Source organism: Mirounga angustirostris, unplaced genomic scaffold (genome assembly GCF_029215605.1).
Source record: "Mirounga angustirostris isolate CCGP_5_RB_7025 unplaced genomic scaffold, mMirAng1.0.hap1 SCAF_12, whole genome shotgun sequence".
Lineage (NCBI taxonomy): Eukaryota > Metazoa > Chordata > Mammalia > Carnivora > Phocidae > Mirounga > Mirounga angustirostris.
In genome coordinates, this window is record NW_026991720.1 from 85,189,099 (window position 1) to 85,216,427 (window position 27,329).

The following is a 27,329-nucleotide window of genomic DNA, read 5'->3' on the forward strand; positions in this document are numbered from 1 at the left end:
TGAAAGTAAATATATTATGGGATAAGTTCTAAATACTAAAGTGGGGTTTTTTTGGGTGGTTTTTTTTTTTTTACTATTTTGAAAAAATTATCAGCAATTCAGTTATTCTGTACCAAAAAGGGCATTATGGATAAATGGATACCACCTATTATAAGCTTATTTTACTGTACCCAGTTCAACAAATTTTATTCAGAAAGCCTTTGGGCCACGCTATTTCTCAGATGTCAATTAATCTGGACATTTTACTGCTTCTCGTTTTCTTTTGTGGAAACAGGTATGTGTCTCTTCAAAGTTTTCACTTGCTTTACTTAAAATTAAATAAAACCTTAGAATATTTTGCTAAAGTACAAATACTACACTAAAATATAACATAAACACTATATATTTTTAAAAGCATGATTTAAAGAGAAACAAATAGTAAAGACAAATTAGGTGAGCCCTGATTTCCTGTTCACCTGTGAAAAAGAACCTGGACTCTTTTTCCAGAGGCTTTTTCTATAATAATAATAACAATAATACTGTTATTGTTGTTCCTGAGGAATCCAGGCATCTAGGAGTGGTGGAGTATAAACTAAATCACAAGGATTCAGGGAATATGTGGTGATGCGGAAGCAGAGGCAACAAGTCAAGACAACGCTTTTCTCAAATTTTAGCAAGGAAAGGAGCAATAGGAGAGCAGCTTGAGGGCCATCAAGGTCAAAAGCTTTTTGTTCTCTTTTTAGGGTGGAGAGAACTGCGCTTTTTTGTTGGCAGAAGGAATCGAAAGAGAGGGATGAAATGAAAATACAACAGAGAGGCAATAGTTAATAGTGAAAACTCCTAGAGCAGGTGGGAAGGGATTGGGAGGGGACACACATAGAGTGATGTGATTGGCTTCATTTCCTTTTAGCTTTCTTTTTTTTTTCTAAAGCTTCCCAGGTGCTTCTAACAGACAGCCAGGAGGGAGCCCCACTGCCTCACCTGATGCCTGCTGTCCTCTTGATTTCTTGCCGCCACCTCAAGGACACTTCTCTGAATAGCTCAGCAAGGAGTGATACCCGTTCCTCTGCGTGTGATGCACCTGGTCCACAGGGCCTTGGTGGGGTTAGCACATTTTAAGTCTTGTTCATACCAGTGTTCTTTGGCTTTAGATAATTCCATTCCCCTTTAAGAGCCGACTCTTCAACCACAGGTGGAAGAGTGACAGAGAATATGGGGTGAGGGGAAACCTCGATAACCGGAATGTTATTAATTTTTCAGAGCTGAAGAAAGTTCCAAACAACATCCCTCCAGATATTGTTAAACTTGACTTGTCATACAATAAAATCAACCAACTTCGACCCAAGGAGTTTGAAGATGTTCATGAGCTAAAAAAATTAAACCTCAGCAGCAATGGCATTGAATTCATAGATCCTGGTAAGTTCCTCAGAATAGCCCTTTAAATGGGTGATGGGAATTCTTTGATTTTTTTTTCCTTATGACAACATTTGTGGTAAATGCAAAAACTAAATAATAAAAAGGTTAAATTAAACATGCTGCCTAAATTAGAACTTGTTTGGCGCTCAGAGAAATATTTACCAAAATGTTGCTTTATGAAGGTTATAATATTATATATTACCAAGCAACAGTTATTCAGTTGGTCCAAATAAAAGTGTTTTTTGTAGAATAGATTTTAAAAAGAAGAATATGTGGTCAGTAATATGTTAAACAGATAGTGATTTTTAAAGGGAAATTTAGATTTGGTATTTTCTTTGCTATCCATTAAGTCCCAACTTGTTTAAGGCAAGACTTTAACGACTTGCTTAAAGTAAACTTGAGGGGATGGGGCACCTGGGTGGCTTAGTCGGTTAAGTGTCAGCCTTCGCCTCAGGTCATGATCCCAGGGTCCTGGGACTGAGCCCCGGGTCCGGCTCCATGCTCAGCAGAGAGCCTGCTTCTCCCTCTCCCCCTGCCCCTTTCCCTGCCCGCCAGCTGCTCATGCTTTCTCTCTGTCTCAAATGAACAAATAAAATCTTTAAAAAATAAATAAACTTGCGGGGTGCCTGGCTGGCTCAGTCAGTGGAGTGTGCAACTCTTGATCTCAGATCGTGAGTTTGAGCCCCACATTGGGTGTAAAGATTACTAAAAAAATAAATAAAACTTTAAAAAAGGTCTACCTTCGGCTCAGGTCCCTGGGTCCCTGGATGGAGCCCTGCATCAGACTCCCTGCTCAGGGGGAGTCTGCTTCTCCCTCTGCCCCTTCCCCTACTCATGTTCTCTCGCTCTCTTTCTCTCAAGTGAATAAATAAAAAAATCTTTAAAAAAGAATTTTAAAAACTTAAAAAAAAAATTAAAATAAACTTGAAAAATTTTCTGCTAAGCACCAAGCTCATAAATTAAGATAAAATGTGCTCAAGCCAGAGCCAGATGTATTTTATCTAATCCTAGATCCAGATTAATTCTCTTTCCCATCCTTCAAATCTCCTCCCCATTTGCTAATAAGAAGCAAAGCCTCTGGCAAAAATGAGGATGGTACGTTCTATAAGCACACTGGATTTGGAAAGAACTGAGAATTACTGCAATTTTGATCAGATTTGTAACATACATACTTTCATAGTGCTACTTCAATTTGAAAAATCCTATCTATAAAAATTATTTTAATATTATTAATAATTCAGTGTTAATATCATAAATATTTTCAGTTCAATTGTTACTTCTGCTTTTCTTACTGGTAATTTAATACCATTAATAGAACAGTAGGATTTTAACATTGTAGAAAGTGAAAATTGAGAACGAATGTTCTGGAGCTACAAAGGCGTATTTTAGTGTTAGTAACATCTTCTTAAAATATTAAGAAATGATCATTTAAAATTTTCCCACAATAACAACACCATGCTACACTTAACACCTTAGCCTGTATAGATGACGTAGACCTGGGGGTATCTTTAAGTTGTGAGGTCAAAAGCAATTTTCATTTCACAGTGAGTAAGAATACAACAGAGACGTCCTTCTCCCAGCTGAAGCAATCATCATGTTAGTGTGGTGGTCAGTCACTGGTAGCCAGTCTCCACAAAGCTGGGCCACAGTGTAAAGAGTCTGGAAGCGGAGACCCTCCTCTCTTGCTGCATGAGAACCAAAGAGTTGCAAGACAAGCATGCCTTGTCCCGGGGCCCTGGGCTTACACCCATCAAAAGTATCCATGCAATTGAGTTTTAGAGTTACGTCTAAAAGAGACTAAAATGTTTGTTATTCTATGGCCTAAGTTAAATTTATTAAAGTAGTGAATAATGGTACAACAATATCTTCATTGTATGGAAGCACAGTCTGTAAAGAAAACTAGAGAGAAATGAGAAAACAATGCAAAGATAGATAATAGTGCAAAATGGGTTTATTTCTAGTGATGTTTTTCCCTCATCAGTTATGAAATTCCCATAATTGCAAGGATTCCTTTACCATCCTTGAGATCTCCTGAAGGCCTCTCAAACTCGTTTACCTGGTGTGTTTTCCTTGCTGACACACAAGATGAACTCTTGTTCTTTTTTTTTCTCAATTCAGTCCCGGGAAAGTATTTTCTACATTAACAAATATATGTTGAGCACCTACCGAACGTCAACCACTTTCCTGGAACAAAAAGTATCTCAGCTCTTCAACAAGTCAAAATGACCTAAAGAGGTTTTAATAATAAAAGACCTTCAGGGCGCCTGGCTGGCTCAGTCAAGTAGACTGTGCCACTCAATGTCAGTGTTGTGAGCTCAAGCCCCATGTTGGGCAGGGAGCCTATTTAATTTTTAAAAAAATACCACTAAGATTAAAGTCCTTCTATATTTCAGGACTGATGAGATGAAACAGAGCCAAAGTAGACTTAAGTAAATACTTATGCTGGTAGGTACACAAACGCAATGAGATTTACTGGTTTTAAAAGGCATGAAATAACAATCTCATGAAATGCCAGACTTTCCAGCAGAAGAGAGAAGGAAGACACCCTGTTAGGGGTTTTAGCTCCTTTAAGAAACAAATGAAATCCACCTTTCCCAAATGCTTGAATACATAGGGTTTAAGTAAAAACTATAGTGCTTGCAAAATAAAATCGAGGAATGTTTTCACATGCTTTCAGTCTGAAGGGCTGACTTGTTTTGAGGAAAGGAGATTGTGAGATGGTTGGTTCACAGAATGTTAGCAAGTAGGGGAAAAAATGCAGTGTCTTCAGAACTGTTATTACACGGGCTGACCTTTTGCTCCTCCCCAGCCGCCTGCCCGATCCCAACTCTCCTACCCAGGCCATTGCTTTTGCAGCAAAATAGAAAGAATTCTTTTTAGGGGAAATTACGAGTTTTGTCTGAAAGCAAATGATATGAAGATGGTTCATGGTATTGGTATTAGAGCACATTTTCCAAATTCAAAATAAAGGCATTATTGTATGCCCCGAGTATTTTAAAACAGTAATGAGAAAATGCTTGAAATAGAAACAAAATATTTGAAATCAAGGTTGACCAATAAGTTCCAGGTTTAGTCCACATCAACTGAAATAGGGATAATCTAGGTTTAGATTTCTTTTTTTATTCCTGGAGGGGGAAAAAAAAAGAGGTTTTTGTTGTCTTATTTTTGTGTTATATGTTTGATATTTGTTAATTACCGACCCTCCAGCAGAATTAAATACATATGGATTCAAAGCTGACAGCTACCATAGCTTGCCAAAACACAACCAGAGGTTTTCAAAATGTTGATTAAAATTGTTTCATTTTGGACTCTACAGGAATATAGTTCCCTCCCCCTAAACAGAGAAAGGGCTGTTTTCGCAGCATTTTGAGTTTGCTGATATCCCAGGAACTGTCAGATCATCACCATACACATTCTTTCATTGTTTATGCACTTATGTCTTACATTTGAAATATTTTCCTAATTCATGCTTTTTTTGATGGCATCTTTGCAATGAGTATTTAAAAAATGCACTTGAGCCCAGAAAACATTTTTTAGAAAGCTAACATAAAACTGATTTTTCAAATAAAATATTGTATTCTAGTCAATTAAATCCAGGAAAAAGCTTTGTGTGAGTAAAAACACACTTCAGAATTTTGCATTTAGACATGTATACTGTTAGGAAAATTTAATTAAAACCAAAATTTCCCAACACAGAAATTCTCTCCACAAAGGTAGTAGAGGGAAAGAAAAAAAAAAAAAAACGCTTTTATTATTGAATAAGCATTAAACCAGAATGTGATGCACATCACAGGAAATCTTCTAAGAGATTGCAAAGACAGAAATCTTACTCTTTTATATAGCCAAGCAGACAATGCAATACATGCATGTTTTCAGGGTAAATAACTAGTCCTTAAGTGAAAGGACTCGACAGCATTATTTGTCATACATGGTGCATCCTAACTTGATCTGGTAATTGAGGTGACCAATTGGCTTTATCCAGAGAAAAACAAACTCCATCTTTATATGAAGAGATGGTTTTGCAACTAGGAGCAAGGCCCCTTGGGTCCCACAGAAACTGGAAGATAGGACTGCTATCTCCCTTGATGTTTACATTTCAAAAGAGATGGTTCTCAAGTCCTTGGGAAAGACCTTCCTGGCTCTCAAAGTTGACAGAAGCCCTAGTCAATCTTGTAAAGGATATGTATGCATTTCAGAGAGTATAAAGTACTTAAAATTACAAGTTTTCTCAAGTAAACGCTCTGCGAAAAAGGAGAGGAAGGCAATCTCTTTTCTTTATTTTTCAACCAGGAGAATTAAGTCTCTTATTTTTTTTGTATTTGTCCTGATAATACGCCCTACAGTTGGATGTGACCCAGCTATTCATTGCGTTAATAAATATTTTCTGTTTCTAGCTGCTTTTTTAGGACTCACACATTTAGAAGAGTTAGATTTATCCAACAACAGTCTACAAAACTTTGACTATGGAGTATTAGAAGACTTGTATTTTTTGAAACTCTTGTGGCTCCGAGATAACCCTTGGAGATGTGACTACAATATCCACTACCTCTACTACTGGTTAAAGCATCACTACAATGTCCACTATACCGGCCTGGAATGCAAAATGCCTGAAGAATACAAAGGGTGGTTTGTGGGAAAATACATTCGCACTTACTTCGAAGAATGCCCCAAAGACAAATTACCAGCATACCCTGAAACATTTGACCAGGATACGGAAGATGAGGAATGGGAAAGAATACATAGGGATCACACAGCAAAGAAGCAAAGTGTAAGAATCACTATAGTGGGATAACTGAGAAATTGTTCTCAGGTTTTGTGTTTGCTAGACCGATGTCAGAAAACCACGTTTACATTGGGATTAACATGTTGCCTATTGATGCAGGGTTATCCAGCTAAAGGAAGGGTCCCTTAATTAGTAGTAGTAGTATTGTGAGAATTCTAGCACTCAAGGGAATACTTTCATCCTGCTTTCCTGCCTGTTGCAGACCGGCCTTTAGTGATGATTCCGCACTGGTCAACTGCAGGATTTGGGTCCTAATGATGACATTGGAATTTCATAATGTCCTGTATAAATGTTTTTACTGCTTTTTGAAAATAAAAAAAAAAAAACTTTGTTCATTTTTATATGCCTTGTGATAGCTGCTGGTGCATGCCTAAGGATCAAAATGAAAATATATGAACGCTTAATAAATATAAAATATCATTCTCTCCCTCCGCCCTTCCCACTTTTTTTTTTTTTTCAGTAAGTCAGCTTATACATAGAATAAAATCCCATTTCAGACTCCTGTGCATTCCAAAATGAGGTCCTGGTATTCTCAAATTCTCAAGTACTCTTCGCTGATTCTTGCAAACAACTGTCAAGATAGACCTGAAGGAGAATTGTCACAAGCAAATAAATAGAGAATCTGGAAATTGTATTGGAGACTGGTCAGAAGATGGGACTCCGAAGAATTTGTAGATGGGTGAAACATTATGAAACATGAGCAACGAAGAGGTATAAACTCTAGAGAATGTGGAAATAGCACTGAGTTTTGAACAGAGTTCAGACTAGAAAGCCACCTGCCAGTGGGAAGGGCCTGAGCTCTTCAATATGTCAAGCAGAAAGCAAAGGATGAAGTTAGAATTCAGGGTCAGGACTGGGGATGAGGCAGAAGCCAGCAGGAGGCAGTGATCTCAAAAGCAACCGAGTAAAGAGGTTGATTTTTATATTCAGTGTCATCTTCCAGATCTATTTGGAAATAAAGCTCTGAAACACATTGCAATAGAAATTGATCCATACTATTAAAAAATAAGTTAGAGTTGCTAATATCTCCCAGGACCAAAATTGAAGTACATTTTTTAAAGCTTAGGATTTGCCCCTTCTCTGTATCAGGGTTTATACTTTTCAGGAAAACAGAGTTGATCAATGATGAATTGAACATTTAGGTACCTCGTCTCCTGCCGATTTCTTGAGAGTTGAATAAATTGTCTTTGGACCTTTCTTCTGTTCAATAGATGATGAAGGTCAGGAGATTTAAAAAATAAGTATATTTTGTGGCAGTCAAAAATATGATAATCCTGAGATCTACATATTTGAACATACATGTTTAAATGTAACAATTATTTATCCAATACTCAAGTAATATTTGGATAAATACTCAAGTTCTGTTTTGTTCTGTTTGTTTTAACTTTCCTACTAGTCCTCAAATTCCCTGATTTTTCTGAAGTAAATAAGATTCACTGCAAGCTGAGGTCTCTTGAGTCCTAAGTCTGAGTCATCTCTGACCTAGCCTGGTTATTTGGGAAAGATACTTAACATTAAGCAGTTCAGATTTTTCATTTACTAACCATTCATCCTCTGGGGCTTACACCCAAGATCAATTAATGTCTGTTTCTGAGGAATCCGTTTCTCCTACTCTGGCAAATAGAAGCAAATCAGTACTGAAAATCTACTTGCCTAAATTCGATGAGACGTCGAGGCTCCTCTCTTCAAGAGGTGGGCGGGGAGGGTGTTGGTGAGTGGAGGGGAAAATGTAATCTGTGACTAACAAATCAGTGTAAATACTAGAGTGAATAAGAACAACACGAATGGGGCAGGGAGACTGGCAAATTACTTCATAATTCTGTTCAAAACATTTCAATATTATATCTTATAAATTCTAGAAACATAAACATGTAACTACAGGGGTAGTCACACGTCAAAGCTTCTTCTGAACTGCTCATCTTGCCAGTCACTGAGTGAGTGGAGAAAAATTTCAGCCAAGTGGAGCTTCTCATCCCCAATATATCTATTTTACTAAAGCACAACACAACTCCTGAACTTAGAAATCACTTGTGTCCCCGCAACAAATGTTTGCTGAAGTGTTTTAGTATATACTCTGCACACTTGTCACAATATTATAGCAAGCATTTTTCTCCCCTGCCCTCAGCTACCTTTTAAACATTTTAAGATAACAGTTTAAAGTTAATTTTATTCTAAGGTTTTTGCAGACAAGGATTTTGTATAACTCTTGTGGTCATTCAGCCAAATAGCTCAAATGATTAGCCAATATTTACCTTCAGTGTAGCAATCAGAAAGTCAAACTTCTTGCCAAAAAAGTGTGTAATTCTAGACACACCAATAGATTGACTGACCTTAGCTGGGAGAAAAAATTGAAAAGCTGAAACATCGCTGAGATTGGGTTTTTATCTTTGACATACTCAGGGTAGCTGGAATTAAAACTGATTTCATTAAATAATCTTTAGCAAATTAAAATATCATAAAGATGAGATAGGTAGTACATTTACTTCCTTAGAAAGCCAAGGTCTACTCAGGCTTGCATGTTTAATCTTTTCTGTGATAAAGACTTTTGTACTAAGAAATACAAAATTACACTTCTAGATAAATGTGAATTTATTTTTTTTAATTTTTTTAGAGCGAGAGGAGGTGGGAGGACAGAGGGAGAAGGAGAGAGAGAATCTTAAGCAGGCTCCACACCCAGCACGGAGCACAACACGGGGCTTGATCTCACAACCCTGAGATCATGACGTGAGCCGAAATCAAGAGTCAGTCACTTAACTGACTGAGCTACCCAGGTGCCCCAGATAAATATTAAATATTTTTAAGTAAACCACAAAATATCAAAAAACTTAAGGCAGTATTTTTGGCTATCTTGGACTAATAACTACCTAAGATCAATCAATCAATCAATCTATCTATCTATGATACAATGTATGAGATATATATTACATATATAAGATATATCATTATCTGATGTAAAGAACATATGCCATTGCATAGTACAGAATTGTTTATTGTTTGGCCCTCTCTGTATTCTCTACACAAGTTGCAACTTCATGTTGCCCATTTCCTCTCCATCCCAAACTTCCCAGTGGACTTTGTGTCTAGGCATCAGGAAAGGTATTTATGTGGAAACAGATAAAAAAAAGAAATCTAGGACAAGTTATAGCTGTAAATGTCAACATTTTAAAAGAATATAGACTCAGTAACCTAAATTTCCACCTTAAGAAACTAAAGATGAGCAAGAAAATCCAATGCAAGCAGGTTAATAAAGATTGGAGTGGGGATAAAATAGAAAATAGAAAAACAATAGAATCAATAAAAATCAAAGTTGATGTTTGAACACTCATGTTCATAGCAGCATTATTTCACAACAGCTAAAAGTCCACTGATGAGTGAACAGATAAACAAAATGGGTATATACAGCTAATGGAGTATTTTTCACTCTTTTCTTTTTTATTTATTTATTTATTTATTCTTATGTTAATCCCCATACATTACATCATTAGTTTTAGATGAAGTGTTCCATGATTCATTGTTTGTGCATAACACCCAGTGCTCCATGCAGAGTGTGCCCTCCTCAATACTCACCACCAGGCTAACCCATCCTCCCACCCCCCTCCCCTCTAGAACCCTGTTTGTTTTTCAGAGTCCATCATCTCTCATGGTTCGTCTACCCCTCCAATTTCCCCCGCTTCATTCTTCCCCTCCCGCTACCTTCTTCTTCTTCTTTTTTTTCTTAACATATATTGCATTATTTGTTTCAGAGGTACAGATCTGAGATTCAACAGTCTTGCACAATTCACAGCGCTTACCAGAGCACATACCCTCCCCAGTGTCTATCACCCAGTCACCCCATCCCTCCCACCCCACCCCCCACTCCAGCAACCCTCAGTTTGTTTCCTGAGATTAAGAATTCCTCATATCAGTGAGATCATATGATACATGTCTTTCTCTGTTTGACTTATTTCACTCAACATAATACCCTCCAGTTCCATCCACGTCATTGCAAATGGCAAGATTTCATTCCGTTTGATGGCTGCATAATATTCCATTGTATATATATACCACTTCTTCTTTATCCATTCATCTGTCAATGGACATCTTGGCTCTTTCCACAGTTTGGCTATTGTGGATATTGCTGCTATAAACATCGGGGTGCACGTACCCCTTCGGATCGCTACTTTTGTATCTTTGGGGTAAATACCCAGTAGTGCAATTGCTGGATCATAGGGTAGCTCTATTTTCAACTTTTTGAGGAACCTCCATACTGTTTTCCAGAGTGGCTGCACCAGCTTGCATTCCCACCAACAGTGTAGGAGGGTTCCCCTTTCTCCGCATCCCCGCCAACATCTGTCGTTTCCTGACTTGTTAATTTTAGCCACTCTGACTAGTGTGAGGTGGTATCTCATTGAGGTTTTGATTTGGATTTCCCTGATGCCGAGCGATATTGAGCACTTTTTCATGTGTCTGTTGGCCATTTGGATGTCTTCTTTGGAAAAATGTCTGTTCATGTCTTCTGCCCATTTCTTGATTGGATTCTTTGTTCTTTGGGTGTTGAGTTTGATGAGTTCTTTATAGATTTTGGATACTAGCCCTTTATCTGATATGTCATTTGCAAATATCTTCTCCCATTCTGTTGGTTGTCTTTTGGTTTTGTTGACTGTTTCCTTTGCTGTGCAAAAGCTTTTTATCTTGATGAAGTCCCAATAGTTCATTTTTGCCCTTGCTTCCCTTGCCTTTGGCGATGTTTCTAGGAAGAAGGTGCTTCGGCTGAGGTCAAAGAGGTTGCTGCCTGTGTTCTCCTTTAGGATTTGGATGGACTCCTGTCTCACATTGAGGTCTTTCAACCATTTGGAGTCTATTTTTGTGTGTGGTGTAAGGAAATGGTCCAGTTTCATTCTTCTGCATGTGGCTATCCAATTTTCCCAACACCATTTGTTGAAGAGACTGTCTTTGTTCCATTGGACATTCTTTCCTGCTTTGTCAAAGATGAGTTGACCATAGAGTTGAGGGTCCATTTCTGGGCTCTCTATTCTGTTCCATTGATCTATGTGTCTGTTTTTGTGCCAGTACCATGCTGTCTTGATGATGACAGCTTTGTAATAGAGCTGGAAGTCCGGAATTGTGATGCCGCCGGCTTTGCTTTTCTTTTTCAACATTCCTCTGGCTATGCAGGGTCTTTTCTGGTTCCATACAAATTTTAGGATTATTTGTTCCATTTCTTTGAAAAAAGTGGATGATATTTTGGTGGGGATTGCATTGAATGTGTAGATTGCTCTAGGTAGCATTGACATCTTCACAATATTTGTTCTTCCAATCCATGAGCATGAGCATGGAACGTTTTTCCATTTCTTTGTGTCGTCCTCAATTTCTTTCAGGAGTATTTTATAGTTTTCTGGGTACAGATCCTTTGTCTCTTTGGTTAGATTTATTCCTAGGTATCTTATGGTTTTGGGTGCAATTGTAAATGGGATCGACTCCTTAATTTCTCTTTCTTCTGTCTTGTTGTTGGTGTATAGGAATGCCACTGACTTCTGTGCATTGATTTTATATCCTGCCACTTTACTGAATTCCTGTATGAGTTCTAGCAGTTTTGGGGTGGAGTTGTTTGGGTTTTCCACATAAAGTATCATATCATCTGCAAAGAGTGAGAATTTGACTTCTTCTTTACCGATTTGAATGCCTTTGATTTCTTTTTGTTGTCTGATTGCTGTGGCTAGGACTTCCAATACTATGTTGATAGCAGTGGTGATAGTGGACAACCCTGCCGTGTTCCTGACCTTATGGGGAAAGCTCTCAGTTTTTCCCCATTGAGAATGATATTCGCTGTAGGTTTTTCATAGATGGCTTTTATGATATTGAGGTATGTACCCTCTATCCCTATACTCTGAAGAGTTTTGATCAAGAAAGGATGCTGTACTTTGTCAAAAGCTTTTTCTGCATCTATTGAGAGGATCATATGATTCTTGTCCTTTCTTTTGTTAATGTATTGTATCACATTGATTGATTTGCGGATGTTGAACCAACCTTGCAGCCCAGGGATAAATCCCACTTGGTCATGGTGAATAATCCTTTTAATGTACTATTGGATCCTATTGCCTAGTATTTTGGTGAGAATTTTTGCATCCATGTTCATCAGGGATATTGGTCTGTAATTCTCCTTTTTGATGGGGTCTTTGTCTGGTTTTGGGAGCAAGGTAATGCTGGCCTCATAAAATGAGTTTGGAAGTTTTCCTTCCATTTCTATTTTTTGGAACAGTTTCAGAAGAATAGGTATTAATTCTTCTTGAAATGTTTGGTAGAATTCCCCTGGGAAGCCATCTGGCCCTGGACTTTTGTTTTTTGGGAGATTTTTGATGACTGCTTCAATTTCCTTAGTGGTTACAGGTCTGTTCAGGTTTTCTATTTCTTCCTGGTTCAGTTTTGGTAGTTGATACATCTCTAAGAATGCATCCATTTCTTCCAGGTTATCTAATTTGCTGGCATATAGTTGCTCATAATATGTTCTTATAATTGTTTGTATTTCTTTGGTGTTGGTTGTGATCTCTCCTCTTTCATTCATGATTTTATTTATTTGGGTCATTTCTCTTTTCTTTTTGATAAGTCTGGCCAGGGGTTTATCAATCTTATTAATTCTTTCAAAGAACCAGCTCCTAGTTTTGTTGATCTGTTCTTCTGTTCTTCTGGTTTCTATTTCATTGATTTCTGCTCTGATCTTTACTATTTCTCTTCTCCTGCTGGGTTTAGGCTTTATTTGCTGTTCTTTCTCCAGCTCCTTTAGGTGTAGGGTTAGGTTGTGTATTTGAGACCTTTCTTGTTTCTTGAGAAAGGCTTGTATTACTCTATACTTTCCTCTTAGGACTGCCTTTGCTGCATCCCAAAGATTTTGAACAGTTGTTTTCATTTTCATTGGTTTCCATGTATTTTTTTAATTCTTCTTTAATTTCCTGGTTGACCCATTCATTCTTCAGTAGGATGCTCTTTAGCCTCCATGTATTTGAGTTCTTTCTGACTTTCCTCTTGTGATTGAGTTCTAGTTTCAAAGCATTGTGGTCTGAAAATAGGCAGGGAATGATCCCAATCTTTTGGTACTGGTTGAGACCTGATTTATGACCTAGGATGTGATCTATTCTGGAGAATGTTCCATGGGCACTAGAGAAGAATGTGTATTCTGTTGCTTTGGGGTGGAATGTTCTGAATATGTCTGTGAAGTCCATTTGGTCCAGTGTGTCATTTAAAGTCTTTATTTCCTTGTTGATCTTTTGCTTAGATGATCTGTCCATTTCAGTGAGGGGGGTGTTAAAGTCCCCCACTATTATTGTATTGTTGTCGATGTGTTTCTTTGCTTTTGTTATTAATTGCCTTATATAATTGGCTGCTCCCATGTTAGGGGCATAGATATTTACAATTGTTAGATCTTCTTGTTGGATAGATCCTTTAAGTAGGATAACATGTCCTTCCTCATCTCTTATTACAGTCTTTGGTTTAAAATCTAATTTGTCTGATATAAGGATTGACACCCCAGCTTTCTTTTGGTGTCCATTAGCATGGTAAATGGTTTTCTACCCCCTCACTTTCAATCTGGGGGTGTCTTTGGTTCTAAAATGAGTCTCTTGCAGACAGCATATCGATGGGTCTTGTTTTTTAATCCAGTCTGATAGCCTGTGTCTTTTGATTGGGGCATTGAGCCCATTTACATTCAGGGTAACTATTGAAAGATAGGAATTTAGTGCCATTGTATTGCCTGTAAGGTGACTGTTACCATATATTGTCTGTGTTCCTTTCTGGTCTATGTTGCTTTTAGGGTCTCTCTTTGCTTAGAGGACCCCTTTCAAGATTTCCTGTAGGGCTGGTTTTGTGTTTGCAAATTCCTTTAGCTTTTGTTTGTTCTGGAAGCTTTTTATCTCTCCTTCAATTTTCAATGACAGCCTAGCTGGATATAGTATTCTTGGCTGCATATTTTTCTCATTTAGTGCTCTGAATATATCCTGCCAGTCCTTTCTGGCCTGCCAGGTCTCTGTGGATAGGTCTGTTGCCAAACTAATGTTTCTACCCTTGTAGGTTACAGACCTCTTCTCCTGAGCTACTTTCAGGATTTTCTCTTTGTCTATGAGACTCATAAGTTTTACTATTAGATGTCGGGGTGTTGACCTATTTTTATTGATATTGAGAGGGGTTCTCTGTGCTTCCTGGATTTTCATGCCTGTTTCCTTCCCCAAATTAGGGAAGTTCTCTGCTATAATTTGCTCCATTATACCTTCTGCCCCTCTCTCTCTTTCTTCTTCTTCTGGGATCCCAATTATTCTAATGTTGTTTCGTCTTATGGTATCGCTTATCTCTCGAATTCTGCCCTCGTGATCCAGTCGTTGTTTCTCTCTCTTTTTCTCAGCTTCTTTATTTTCCATCATTTCATCTTCTATATTACTGATTCTCTCTTCTGCCTCATTTATTCTAGCAGTTAGCGCCCCCATTTTTTATTGCATCTCATTAGTAGCCTTTTTGATTTCTACTTGGTTGGATTTTAGTTCTTTTACTTCTCCAGAAAGCGTTTCTCTAATAACTTCCATATTTTTTTCAAGCCCAGCTAGTATCTTTAAAGTGATGATTCTGAACTCTAGATCTGACATCGTACTAATGTCCGTATTGAGTAGGTCCCTGGCAGTCAGTACTACCTCTTGTTCTTTTTGTTGAGGTGATTTTTCCGTCTTGTCATTTTGTGCAGAGGAGAATGGATTAATGAGAGAACAAAATTCTAGCAGAGTAACAATGTCCCCAGAAAATATACTCTAAACAAATCAGAAAAGATCTGAAGCAGTGGGAAAAGAAAGGGAAAGAAAGAAAAAAGAAAAAGATAAAGATAAAAACAAAAACAAACAAAACAAAACAAGAACAACAAAAAAAAACCAGAATGTGATCAAATATGATCAGGCTGGTATATAGATCAGTGCCACACACTAGATTTGGGGTGTATTTTGGTCTTTTAGAAGAAAGTGCCTCCCAAAATTTTAAAGAAAGAAAAACTTATATATGTACAAAAATAAGGATTGATATGATGAAGGGATGGAATATGACTGTAAAGATGGAAATTATAAAAAATTTTATAAAAGGAATTGATAAGTTGTTTGAAAAAAGAAAGAAGAGGATTTAAAAAAAGAAAAAAGAAAAGAGGGAGAGGATGTGATCAGGCAGGGGAATAGAAAACACCATATAGTAGAGATTTAGGGTATATTTTAATCTGTTAAAAGAAACTATCTCAAAATTTTAAAGAGAGAACAACTTATATATATAAGTCAAAAATACAGGTAACTACTATGAAGGGATAGAATATGACTCTAAAAATGAAAAATAAAAATGTTTTTTTTAAAAAAAGGGATTGGTAAGATGTTGGTTGAAAAAGGGAAAAAGAAAAATTCAAAAAGAAATAAAAAGACAAAAAGACAGTTAAAAAAAAATTAACTTTAAAAGACTAAAGAATCATGGTAAAAAAAGCCGTGAATTCTATGTGCAGTAGTCCCCTAGCGCTGGAGTTCTGCCGTTCTCATTGATCGGTAAACTTGGTCTTGGCCGGCTGTTCTCGCTGATCTTCTGGGGAGGGGCCTGTCGCCGTGGTTTCCAAATGTCTCTGCCGGAGGCGGAATTGCCCCGCCCTTGCCCCCTCCCGGCTAAGTCATCTGCTCGGGTTTGCTCTCCGGGGCTTTTGTTCCCTGCGAGCTTTCCCTACAGCTTTGGAGGCGGAGAGTGAAAATGGCGGCCTCCCAATATCTGCCCCGGAGGAGCCGAGAACTCGGGGCCCCGCTCCTCAGTGAGCCCCCAGAGAAAAGCCGTCAGTCACTCCCGTCTCCCCGGTCTCCGGCCGCACCCCGTGCTCGCCCGGCCTGTGACCGCGCGCCTCTGTCTCTAGCACCCGACCCCGGGTGGAGTCTCCAAACCCAGCAGATCCCTGCGGTGCACTCCCGCGCGGCTCCTCCCGGGGGAGGAAGGTGAGTCTCCCCGGATCTGCCGCTTGTCGGGTCCCTGCTGGAGGAGCAGGGGCCCGACTGTGCCGCGGATCACGGTTTATGGCCACCCCGAGCTGAGAGCCCGCGCCTGGGTCCGCCTCTGCAGCCGGCTTCCCTGCTCCGTTACCTGGGAGCTCTGCCGCACTCAGGCACCCCCGGTCTTTCTGTGACCCCGAGGGTCCTGAGACCACACTGTCCCGGAGGGTTCCACCCCCCTCTTAGCCACCAGAGTGACGTCCCTCGGCGGAGCAGACTTTTAAAAGTTCCGATTTTGTGCTCCGCGGCTCTATCACTTGCCAGAAGCGGCCGATGGAGGCCCCTCCCCCGCCGTCTATCCTCCCGAATATCGCCTCGGATTCACTTCTCCGCACGTCCTACCTTCCAGAAAGTGGTCGCTTTTCTGTTCAGAGAGTTTTTGCTCTTCTTTTCTTCGATCTCCTGTTGAGTTTGTAGGTGTTCAGAATGGTTTGATCCCTATCCAGCTGAATTCCTGAGAGGAGACGAAATCCAGGTCTCCTACTCCTCCGCCATCTTACTCCGCCCCCCGTATTTTTCACTCTTAAAGAGGAGGGAGATTCAGATATGAGCTGCCACATGGGTGAAACTTAAAGACATGATGCTAAATGAAAGAAATCAGGCTCAAAAGGGCAAATATTGTGTGATTCCACTTATATAAGGTAGTCAGATCCATAGAGGGAGAAAGTAGAATGGTAGTTGCCACAGGTTGGGAGTAGGGGGAAATGGGGAGTTAATATATAATGGTTCAGCATTTCAGTTTTGCAAGTAAAAAAAAAAAAACTTTTTGAAAAGGTTCTGGGGGCGCCTGGGTGGCTCAGTCAGTTAAGCATCTGACTTCAGCTCAGATCATGATCTCAGCTTACTGGGATCAAGCCCCACATTGGGGGGGGGTCCTCAGTCAGTGTGGAGTCTGCTTGTCCCTCTCCCTCTGCCCTTCCACCCGCTCATGCTCTTTCTCTCTCAAGTAAATAAATAAAATCTTTAAAAAAGAAAAATTCTGGGGGAGCCTGGGTGGCTCAGTGGTTGGGCGGCTGCCTTCAGCTCAGGTTGTGATCCCAGGATCCTGGGATCGAGCCCCGCATTGGGCTCCCTGCTCAGCGGGAAGCCTGCTTCTCCCTCTCCCGCTCCGCCTGCTTGTGTTCCCTCTCTCTCTCTCTCTTTCTCAAATAAGTAAATAAAACCTTAAAAAAAAAAAGAAAAAAAAAAGAAAAATTCTGGAGGTGGATGGTGATGATGGTTCCACAACCATGTGAATGCACTTAATGCTACAGAACTGTACACTGAAAATGGTTAAAATGGTAATTTTTGTGTTATGTATATTTTACCATAATAAAAAAACTAAAAAGTTGGTTGTTTGAAATGATCAACAAAAATTAACAAACCTGTAGCTAGACTGATCAAGAAAAATGAGGGAAGACTAAAATTTCTAAAATTAGAAATGAAAGTGCATGCATTACTACTTGCTTCACAGGAATAAAAAGGATTATAAGAGAATACTATGAACAATTGCACTTCAACAAATTAGGTTCCCTACGTTGGAACTGACAAATTCCTAGGAACACACAAGCTACCAAACTTGACTCAAGAAGAAACATAAAATCTGAATAGATCAGTAACAAATAAGGCTATTAAATCAGCAATCAAAACACTTTCAACAAAGAAAAGCCTAGGACCAGATGGCTTCAGTGGCAAATTCTACCAAACATTTAAAGAATAACATCAATCCTCAAACTCTTTCAAACTATAGAAAAGGAGAAAACAGCTCCTAACTCATTCTGTGAAGCCAGTATTAGCCAATAAAGAAGCCAAAGACCTCATAAGAAAGGAAAACTACAGAACAATATTCCTTTTAAATATAGATGCAAAAATCCTCAACAAAATATTAGCAAAGAAAATACAGCAGCATATTATAAGGATTATACACAATGAACAAGTGAGATTGTTCCCAGGAATGCAAAGATGGTTCAACATACAAAAATCAATGTAATAACAACATATTAATAGAATGAAGAAAAAAATTTCAGTTGATGTGGAAAATGCATTTGACAAAATTCAACACCCTTTTATGATTAAAAAAATTCAACAAACTAGGAATGAAAGCCTCCAGAGATACATGCCCTGCCATTTCTCAGAAACTCACCCCAGTGTTCAACCACCACTGCTAGGCCAAACCAAAACTTTGAATGTTGCATCTTGAGTCCATTTTCTTTCTTCAAAAAACAGATTTTTTTAATAGTCCATTTTTCTGGAGGCAGTGAGTTTGGGTGACTAGCACATTTTCTTTAAACTTTTTGTTTAAATTCCAGTTAGTTAACACACAGTATAATTAGTTTCAGGTATACAATACAGTGATTCAATGCTTCCATACAATACCCAGTGCTCATCACAAGTGCATTCCTTGATCCCCATCACCTATTTAACCCCTCTCCCCACCTAACTCCCTCTGGTAACCATCAGATTGTTCTCTATAGTTAAGAGTCTGTTCTTAGTTTGCCTCTCTCTTTCTCTTTTTTCCCCTTTGCTCATTTGTTTTGTTTCTTAAGTTTCACATAAGTGAAATCATATGGTATTTGTCTTTCTCTGATTGGCTTATTTTGCTTTGCATAATACTCCCTAGTTCCATCCATGTGGTTGCAAATGGCAAGATTTCGTTCTTTTTTTATGGCTAAGTAATATTCCATTGTGTGTGTGTGTGTGTGTGTGTGTAACCACATCTTTATCCATTCATCAATCAATGGACACCTGGACTGTTTCCATAATTTGGCTATTGTAGGTAATGCTGCTATAAACTAGGTGGCTAGCACATTAAAGTTTACAATTATTTTGTTAAATCTTTATTACTAATAAAGTTATAAGTTCATTCAAGATGGCAGACTAAGCACATATTTCAGCTTTCCTCTCCTACCCAAATTCCAAGAAATGATTTTTTTTCAAAAATCTGTAATATCCCTGGAAAACAAAGCAGGAGTGGTATTGGTGGATCAGACATTAATAGTTCCTAAAAATCCAAAGGCAGACATGACGAGATTGAATGAGGAACAAGCAAAACATGGCTGCTGTAAAAAAAGGAACAGCGCTATATGCCTATACAGGGTGTATGCCAGGAATAAAAGATGTAATAATAGTAACACTATTCTCATTAAAAATATGAAAAAGGAGTAAAGAATGAGACAAGATGGCTGCATATCCCTGCTACTGAAAAAAAAAAAAAGAAAGAAAAGATATAAGGATTGGAATGAATGGAAATAAATGACCTGCCTAGAAAACCCCAAAGAATCAACTGGCAAACCATTAAAACCAAGAAAACAATTTAATATATAATCAAATACAATAACATCATGTAAAAACTATAGCTCTTTTCAGCATCAGCAACCAGTCACAATTATCCCATTTGGTATATTTTCTTTACTTTTTCAATTAAAAAAATTACAGGTACAGTTGAAACTCCTTGTGGCGCCTGGGTGGCTCAGTCGGTTAAGCATCCGACTCTTGATTTCTGCTCAAGTCATGATCTCAGGGTCGTGAGATCAAGCCCCACTTCGGGCTCTGGGCTGGGTGTGGAGCCTGCTTAAGATTCTCTCTCTCCCTCTCCTTCTGCCCCTCCCCCACCTTCTCTCTCCCAGAAAGAAAGAGAGAGAGAGAGAGAGAGAAAGAAAGAAAGAAAGGAAGGAAGAAAGGAAGGAAGGAAGAGAAAGAGAAAGAAAGAAAGAGAAAGAAAGAAAGAAAGAAAAAAAAAATTTGTGAACATTTTCCCCACTTCATTCAACTCTGTCCACCTCAGGGGTAACCATTACCTTGCATTTGGAGTTTTCAGTCCCATGCAAGCTTTTTTAATTTTGCTATATATGTGTGTGTCCCCTTAAAAATATATTATTGAAAATCTTTCAAAATATTAAGTATATTATTATTTTGCACATTGAAAAATTGTATGCAAAGGGTATTAGATTATGTATGTCATTCTGCAACTTACTTTCACTCATATATCTCTAGACCCATCCATGTTGATATCTACCTATGTTTATGACATTCTTATTATCTGAAATCAGTATGGATGTACACTTTTTAAAATATATTTTTTCCTTTCATTTCCAGAAATATATATGGAAACTAAAAAATGCACCTTAAACAACATATGGATTAATGCAATGGACTGGATGTGCCCCCACCACCAAACTCATAGGTTGAAATCCTAGTCCCCAATGTCATGATATTAGGAGGTAGAGGGCCTTCAGGACATAATTAGGGTGGAGCTCTCATGAATAGGATTAGAACCTTTATGCAAGGGACCCCAGAAATCTCTGTCTCCCTCTCTCTGTCATGTGAGGATACAACAAGACAACAACCGTCTATGACCTAAAAGAGGGCCCTCTCTAGAACCATGTTGGCACCCTGGTCTTGGACACCTAGCTTCCAGAACTGTGAGAATTAAGTTTCTGTTCTTTATAAGCCACCTGGTCTATGAAGCTTTATTATAGCAGCTCAGACTGACTTAAGACTGTTAAAGACAAATGTCATAATGAAAGTACAAAGCAGTTTGGAAAAAAATGGAAATAACCTCGATGTCCTTCGAGAGGAAGAAAGTTAAATAAATTATGCTACACCCATAGTATGGAAAATGATTTTAAGTATTTAAAAATAATTTTGTAATTCTATATGGACTGACATGGAAAGATTTCCAGGATATAAAAGAAAATATAAAACAATATGATCATTTTCATGTTAAAATTTTTAATTGTGTATTTTTAATCACATATATGTAAATGTATTTTAGAAAAACAGAAAACTGGTAACATTGAGTACCTTTGAGTAAGTGAATGGGTTTGAGGGAGATAAAGGTAAGTTTTTGCTTTTACAGTCTATTGTTAGAATTTTTAAATTGAGAATATATTCTTATACTGTATTTTTTTTAGTAGATGAATTGAGGATACATAGACAAATGCTAAACAAAAAAAGCAGTCTAGAAGAATGGACAAAGGACCAAATCCCAGAGCATACAATCCAGTAAGAGCTGACTATATTATAAGCATTTAAAATGTTTTTAATTGGTATTCTTATGGCCTATGACCGTAACTGAACTTTCTATTTTCCTTCTATTTTTCTTTATATTTGTTTAGTTAAAAACAGAAAGCAAGACAAAGAGTTGTAATGAACATACTCACTGACAGATCTCAAGGTTTTCAATCGGAGAACACAACCACGAAAATTCAAATGCAGCACATTTAGACGCCACCTTTGCAAAGTAGACACTATACATTTATCTGTGATTATATTTTTTACTGCGGAAAAATCAATCTAAAAAGGATAAGCAAAAGACATTAAGAAATGAGAAAGATCTTTTGCATGCAAAAATTTTTAATATTTTAAAAGCGTCAAGAAACAAATGTCTTCATCATATCTCTCACTTTTTCATTTCTTTGTTTTCAGGGTCATTCTTAATTACAAGCAGATTTTTTTTTTCATGGTCATTCCCAGGTTTAGTTACAAACAGATTTCAAATGTCCAATCTAGGTCAACAGCTGGGAGGGCAAGAGTCTCACATCTACCCCACAACAGAGTTGATTGTCTTGGAGTGGCCTGGATACCTCACCCCCCATCATTGCAGGTGAGCCCCAAGGCTGCCCCCCACTTCAGTGTCAATGAACCCATCCAGGTTCATTATTAATGGGTGCCTCCTTCTCTATTCATGAGCATAGATGATGTGTTAAGTTCTTGACTGTGGGGAAGACAATTTAGAGTGTGGGGTTTAGAGTGGCCTTCTCCTAACTCATAATTTGGAGGAGGGAGGTCTAGGGGAAAGGAAAGATGACCTGAGTGAACCTGGCTGACTGCATGTAATATTGAAGAGCACAGAGATTTCTGGGAGCTCTGAGTGGCCGGGGCCAGCTGATAAACAATAGTATTGATATCGTAGTATTAATCATGTCTTTCAGCTAAAAGATTAAGTTTATGAGCTTCCAATCAGCTTGCCATCTGAACAAAGCTATTCTTTGTGCTAAAATGTTTGTTACACTTGAGCACTCACAAATGAAGGTAAAATTAATAGAAGATGAAGGACAGCAAAGAATTGTGGAGAAAGAAATTTGCTGAGCATAAAGAAACTTAACCTCCTACCCAGGCTCTGTTCTTCACTGACATGTACTCATATTTTCTCCAACTTTACCTAGTGAGGTCTCTGGGCAAAAGTGCTGGCTTTTCCTGCCAGGCTTCTGCAGGATTTGTTCTGATCTTAGTATTATATATAATCTTTCTCTTTCTGATTGCTTGGAATCATTTTTTTATTCTTTAGAGGCTTTCCAAAGCAAAAAGTAACATCCCCAATCTATCACATAAGAAAGAGATTTATTACTTTAAACCAGTGATTCTCAAAGTATGGTCCTGGGACCAGCAGCATCAGCATCACCAGGAACTTGTTGGAAATACAAATTCTCAAGCCCCACCCCAGACCTACTGAGTCAGAAATTCTAGGTTTGGCAATCAGCAATCTGTTTTAACAACCCCTTTAGATAATATTTTTTTAAAGATTTATTTATTTATTTAACAGAGAGACACAGTGAGAGAGGGAACACAAGCAGGGGGAGTGGGAGAGGGAGAAGCAGGCTTCCCGCGGAGCAGGGAGCCTGATGCGGAGCTCAATCCCAGGACTCTGGGATCATGACCTGAGCCAAAGGCAGATGCTTAACGACTGAGCCACCCAGGCGCCCCTATTTCTGATGCATTCTGAAGTTTGAGTATCACTGCCTTAAACTAAAAATAAACTTAAGACAGGCATATCACATTTGGTAGCCAAGATGGGTTAGCGGAGACAGAAGCACATTTTCTTCTTGCCATTGTTGCACAAGGAATAGTAAAGCCAAGAATGGGATGTCAAGATGGTGACTTGATTTATGAACGGCACCTTAGTTTCTTTGTCTAAATGTTAGAATTTATGCTGAATGGTTCCAGCCATCTACTCATAGGTCAGTTTGAGCATGTGATGTCATTACTCCTCTGATCACTGGCTATCAAGGAGGGGTGGTAAAGTCAGCTACTGACTGGACATCAGGAAACAGGGAAAATGTTGCCACTACAACGTTGGTTGATGTCATAAATGATTACAGAGATTAAAGTATCATCCAAGGAACAGAAAAGAGAAATCATCAAGGACAATTTATGCTTATTTTTTGTGGTTGGCTGAGACCTCTCCCCAGTGTCTTATTGGAATGAGAAATTCTAGGTTACAAGAAGAGTAGAAAAATAGTACAATGACAATACCAGCCTAGTTGTCCATATTAGAAAATGCCAGAGTGAATGTTGTCTTTGTACATGCAGATACCCTAAAAATATCAAACAAGCTGTGTTTACATGTTGTATATTTTAGCCCCATTTCATGCTCAGTTTTTTTTTCCCCTTTACTCCATATTTTGTGCTACTTTGTTATGTTTTGTGAACCAATAAAAGGAGCTAATATTCACTGAGTGTTGCCTACCTGCCAGGCTCCATAGTAAGCACTTTACTTACATTTCCTCAGTTTATCTCAGCAGCATCCTGAGTTAGGCAATGTTAAGTCTAACTCAGATATAACAGAGATCTGTTTCCATCCAAAAAGAATATTCGATGTATTTCTACCATGTAAATTAGAAAATACTGATAATATATCTCTTTAAATAACTTTATTATCTTTCCATCTTGTCCTTCAGGCTTGTGCCTGGACAAAAGAAAAACAAATGCACCTACTTTCTGTGGCCCCATTGGGAGAGCAGGGAAAAGTAGTCCCTAATATAGCTGGTTTTATAGCAGGCTGTTCTCCTTTAAGAGCTAGAATAAAGACATAGCTGCCAGTATTGTCTACTTACACTATTCCACAATGAGCTTCCTTGTGTCATCAACGTCCAGGAGTGACAAACTTGACCACATATTCCTATATCTCTTAAAGTGAGGTAGGCGAAAATCTAAACACAAAGAAGAGACATACACAATTTTGAAAATTATGAAAGGCAACTCTGCCACTTACCTTTTTTTGTTGTTGTTAATGATGATAATGTAATCCATATTGTTGTAGTTGGGGTTTAAGTGCTGAACATGGGAATTTTATCTAAAGTACTAGAACTTATCTGATGATGCCTTTGTTAGAATGTGATCTTTGCAATTGATAGTCACAAAAGGATGGGGAAGAAGATAGATTTATTTTCTGACCGAAAGTGGCTTTCTGTTAGCAAATGAGTGGTTTCCCGAAATAGTAGCTGCTACAGAGAAGGCATTCAATGATTGCTTGCTGAACTAAACTAGATTCCCTTTAAAGGATTCCTAGGAAAGATCAATAAACCCATCTTGGCTTCAATTTCTGGAAAAATGATAGATTAGAAAGCCTGCAAATCCTCTTGATACAAACAATGATTTTTTTGTTTTTAAGATTTTATTTATTTATTTGACAGAGAGAGAGACAGCGAGAGCAGGAACACAAGCAGGGGGAGTGGGAGAGGGAGAAGCAGGCCTCCCGCCGGGCAGGAAACCCAATGTGGGACTCGATCCCAGGACCCTAGGATCATGACCTGAGCCGAAGGCAGATGCTTATTACGACTGAGCCACACAGGTGCCCCCCCAAACAATGCTTTTAAATGCTAAAACAAAGCTTTTAGAAAGATTTCCTTTTTTAAATTTAAATTCAAGTAATTAACATATAGTGTATTATTAATTTCAGAGGTTGAGTTCAGTGATTCCTTAGTCTTATATAATACCCAGTGCTCTTTATATCACGTGCCCTCCTCTTTTAAAAAAGATTTTATTTGAGAGAGCAAGCGACAGAGAGACAGCATGAGTGTCGGGGAGGTGCAGAGGGAGAGGGAGAAGCAGATCCCCCACCGAGCAGGAAGCCCAACTCCGGGCTCAATCCCAGGGTCCCAGGATCGTGACCTGAACCAAAGGCAGACGCTTAACTGACTGAGCCACCCAGGCGCCCCTCTCGTGTCCATCACCAGTTACTCCATCCCCCCACCTCCGTCCCCTCCAACAACCCTCAGTTTGTTTCCTTTGGTTAAGAATCTCTTATGGTTGTCTCCCCCTATGATTTCATCTTGTTTCATTTTCCCTCCTTTCCCCAATGATCCTCTATTTCGTTTCTTAAATTCCACAGGTGAGTGAGATCATATGATAATTGTCTTTCTCTGATTGACTTATTTCACTTAGCATAATACCCTCTAGTTCCATCCACGTTGATGTAAATGGTAAGTATTCATTGTTTCTGATGGCTGAGTAATATCCATTGTATATATATATACCACATCTTTTTTTGGGGGGGGGGGGCTTGCATTTTTTTTTATTATGTTATGTTAATCACCATACATTACATCATTAGTTTTTGATATAGTGTTCCATGATTCATTGTTTGCATATAACACCCACTGCTCCATTCAATACGTGCCCTCTTTAATACCCGTCACCAGGCTAACCCATCCCCCTGCCCCCCTCCCCTCTGGAACCCTCAGTTTATTTCTCAGAGTCCATAGTCTTTGATGGTTCGTCTCCCCCTCCGATTTCCCCCCCTTCATTTTTCTCTTCCTGCTATCTTCTTCTTCTTCTTCTTCTTTTTTTTTTTTTAACATATAATGTATTATTTGTTTCAGAGGTACAGGTCTGTGATTCAACAGTCTTACACAATTTACAGTGCTCACCATACCACATAACCACCCCAATGTCTGTCACCCAGCCACCCCATCCCTCCCACCCACCACCACTCCAGCACCCTCAGTTTGTTTCCTGAGATTAAGAATTCCTCATATCAGTGAGGTCATATGATACATGTCTTTCTCTGATTGACTTACTTCGCTCAGCATAACACCCTCCAGTTCCATCCACGTCATTGCAAATGGCAAGATTTCATTCCTTTTGAGGGCTACATAATATTCCATTGTATATATATACTACATCTTCTTTATCCATTCATCTGTCGATAGACATCTTGGCTCTTTCCATAGTTTGTCTATTGTGGACATTGTGCTATAAACATCGGGGAGCACGTACCCCTTCAGATCCCTACTTTTGTATCTTTGGGGTAAATACCCAGTAGTGCAGTTGCTGGGTCATATTATACCACGTCTTCTTTATCCATTCATCTGTCGATGGACAGCTGGGCTCTTTCCATAGTTTGGCTATTGTGGACATTGCTGCTATAAACATTGGGGTGCAGGTGCCCCTTCAGATCACTACATTTGTACTTCGGGATAAATACTTAGTAGTGCAATTGCTGGGTCTATATGCTAACAATGAAACGGAAGAAAGAGAAACTAAGGAGTTGATCCCATTTACAACTGCACCAAAAACCATAAGATACCTAGGAGTAAACCTAACCAAAGAGGCAAAGTTTCTGTACTCAGAAAACTACAGAACACTCATAAAAGAAATTGAGGAAGACACAAAGAAATGGAAAAATGTTCCAAGCTCATGGATTGGAAGAACAAATATTGTTAAAATTTCTATGCTACCCAGAACAATCTACACATTCAATGCAATCCCTATCAAAATACCATCCACTTTTTTCAAAGAAATGGAACAAATAATCCTAAAATTTGTATGGAACCAGAAAAGACCCCAAATAGCCAGAGGAATGTTGAAAAAGAAAACCAAAGCCGGTGGCATCTCAATTCCAGACTTCAAGCTCTATTACAAAGCTGTAATCATCAAGACAGTATGGTACTGGCACAAAAACAGACACATAGATCGATGGAACAGAATAGAGAGCCCAGAAATGGACCCTCAACTCTATGGTCAACTCATCTTCGACAAAGCAGGAAAGAAGATCCAGTGGAAAAAAGGTAGTCTCTTCAACAAATGGTGTTGGGAAAACTGGACAGCCACATGCAGAAGAATGAAACTGGACTATTTCCTTACACCACACACAAAAATACACACAAAATGGACGGAGGACCTAAATGTGAGACAGGAATCCCTCAAAAAATCCTAAAGGAGAACACAGGGAGCAACCTCTGCAGCTTCGGCCGCAGCAACTTCTTGCTAGACACGTCTCCAAAGGCAAGGGAAGCAAGGGCAAAAATGAACTATTGGGACTTCATCAAGATAAAAAGCTTCTGCATAGCAAAGGAAACAGTCAACAAAACTAAAAAACAACTGGGATGCTTGGGTGGCTTAGTCAGTTATGCATCTGCCTTCAGCTCAGGTCATGA

The 27,329-nt window shown here is 38.7% G+C and overlaps 2 protein-coding genes across 3 annotated transcripts in view; one reads left to right on the top strand and one right to left on the bottom strand.

Moving 5' to 3' along the window:
* The window catches only part of LRRC17 (leucine rich repeat containing 17), a 32,174-nt gene extending 24,688 nt beyond the window's left edge, over positions 1–7,486 (top strand). Inside the window, exons 3-4 of the mRNA XM_064575386.1 lie at positions 1,240–1,395; positions 5,790–7,486. Of these exons, the coding sequence (XP_064431456.1) occupies positions 1,240–1,395; positions 5,790–6,187 (554 nt within the window). The 3' untranslated portion in view covers positions 6,188–7,486. The remainder of the gene's footprint in view (positions 1–1,239; positions 1,396–5,789) is intronic.
* The window catches only part of FBXL13 (F-box and leucine rich repeat protein 13), a 245,219-nt gene that overhangs the window by 133,339 nt on the left and 84,551 nt on the right, over positions 1–27,329 (bottom strand). For both annotated transcript variants that reach the window (XM_064575384.1, XM_064575385.1), the window contains 2 exons: positions 24,006–24,101; positions 21,333–21,465 (listed from right to left, as the gene is read on the bottom strand). In XM_064575384.1, the coding sequence (XP_064431454.1) occupies positions 21,333–21,465; positions 24,006–24,101 (229 nt within the window). The remainder of the gene's footprint in view (positions 1–21,332; positions 21,466–24,005; positions 24,102–27,329) is intronic.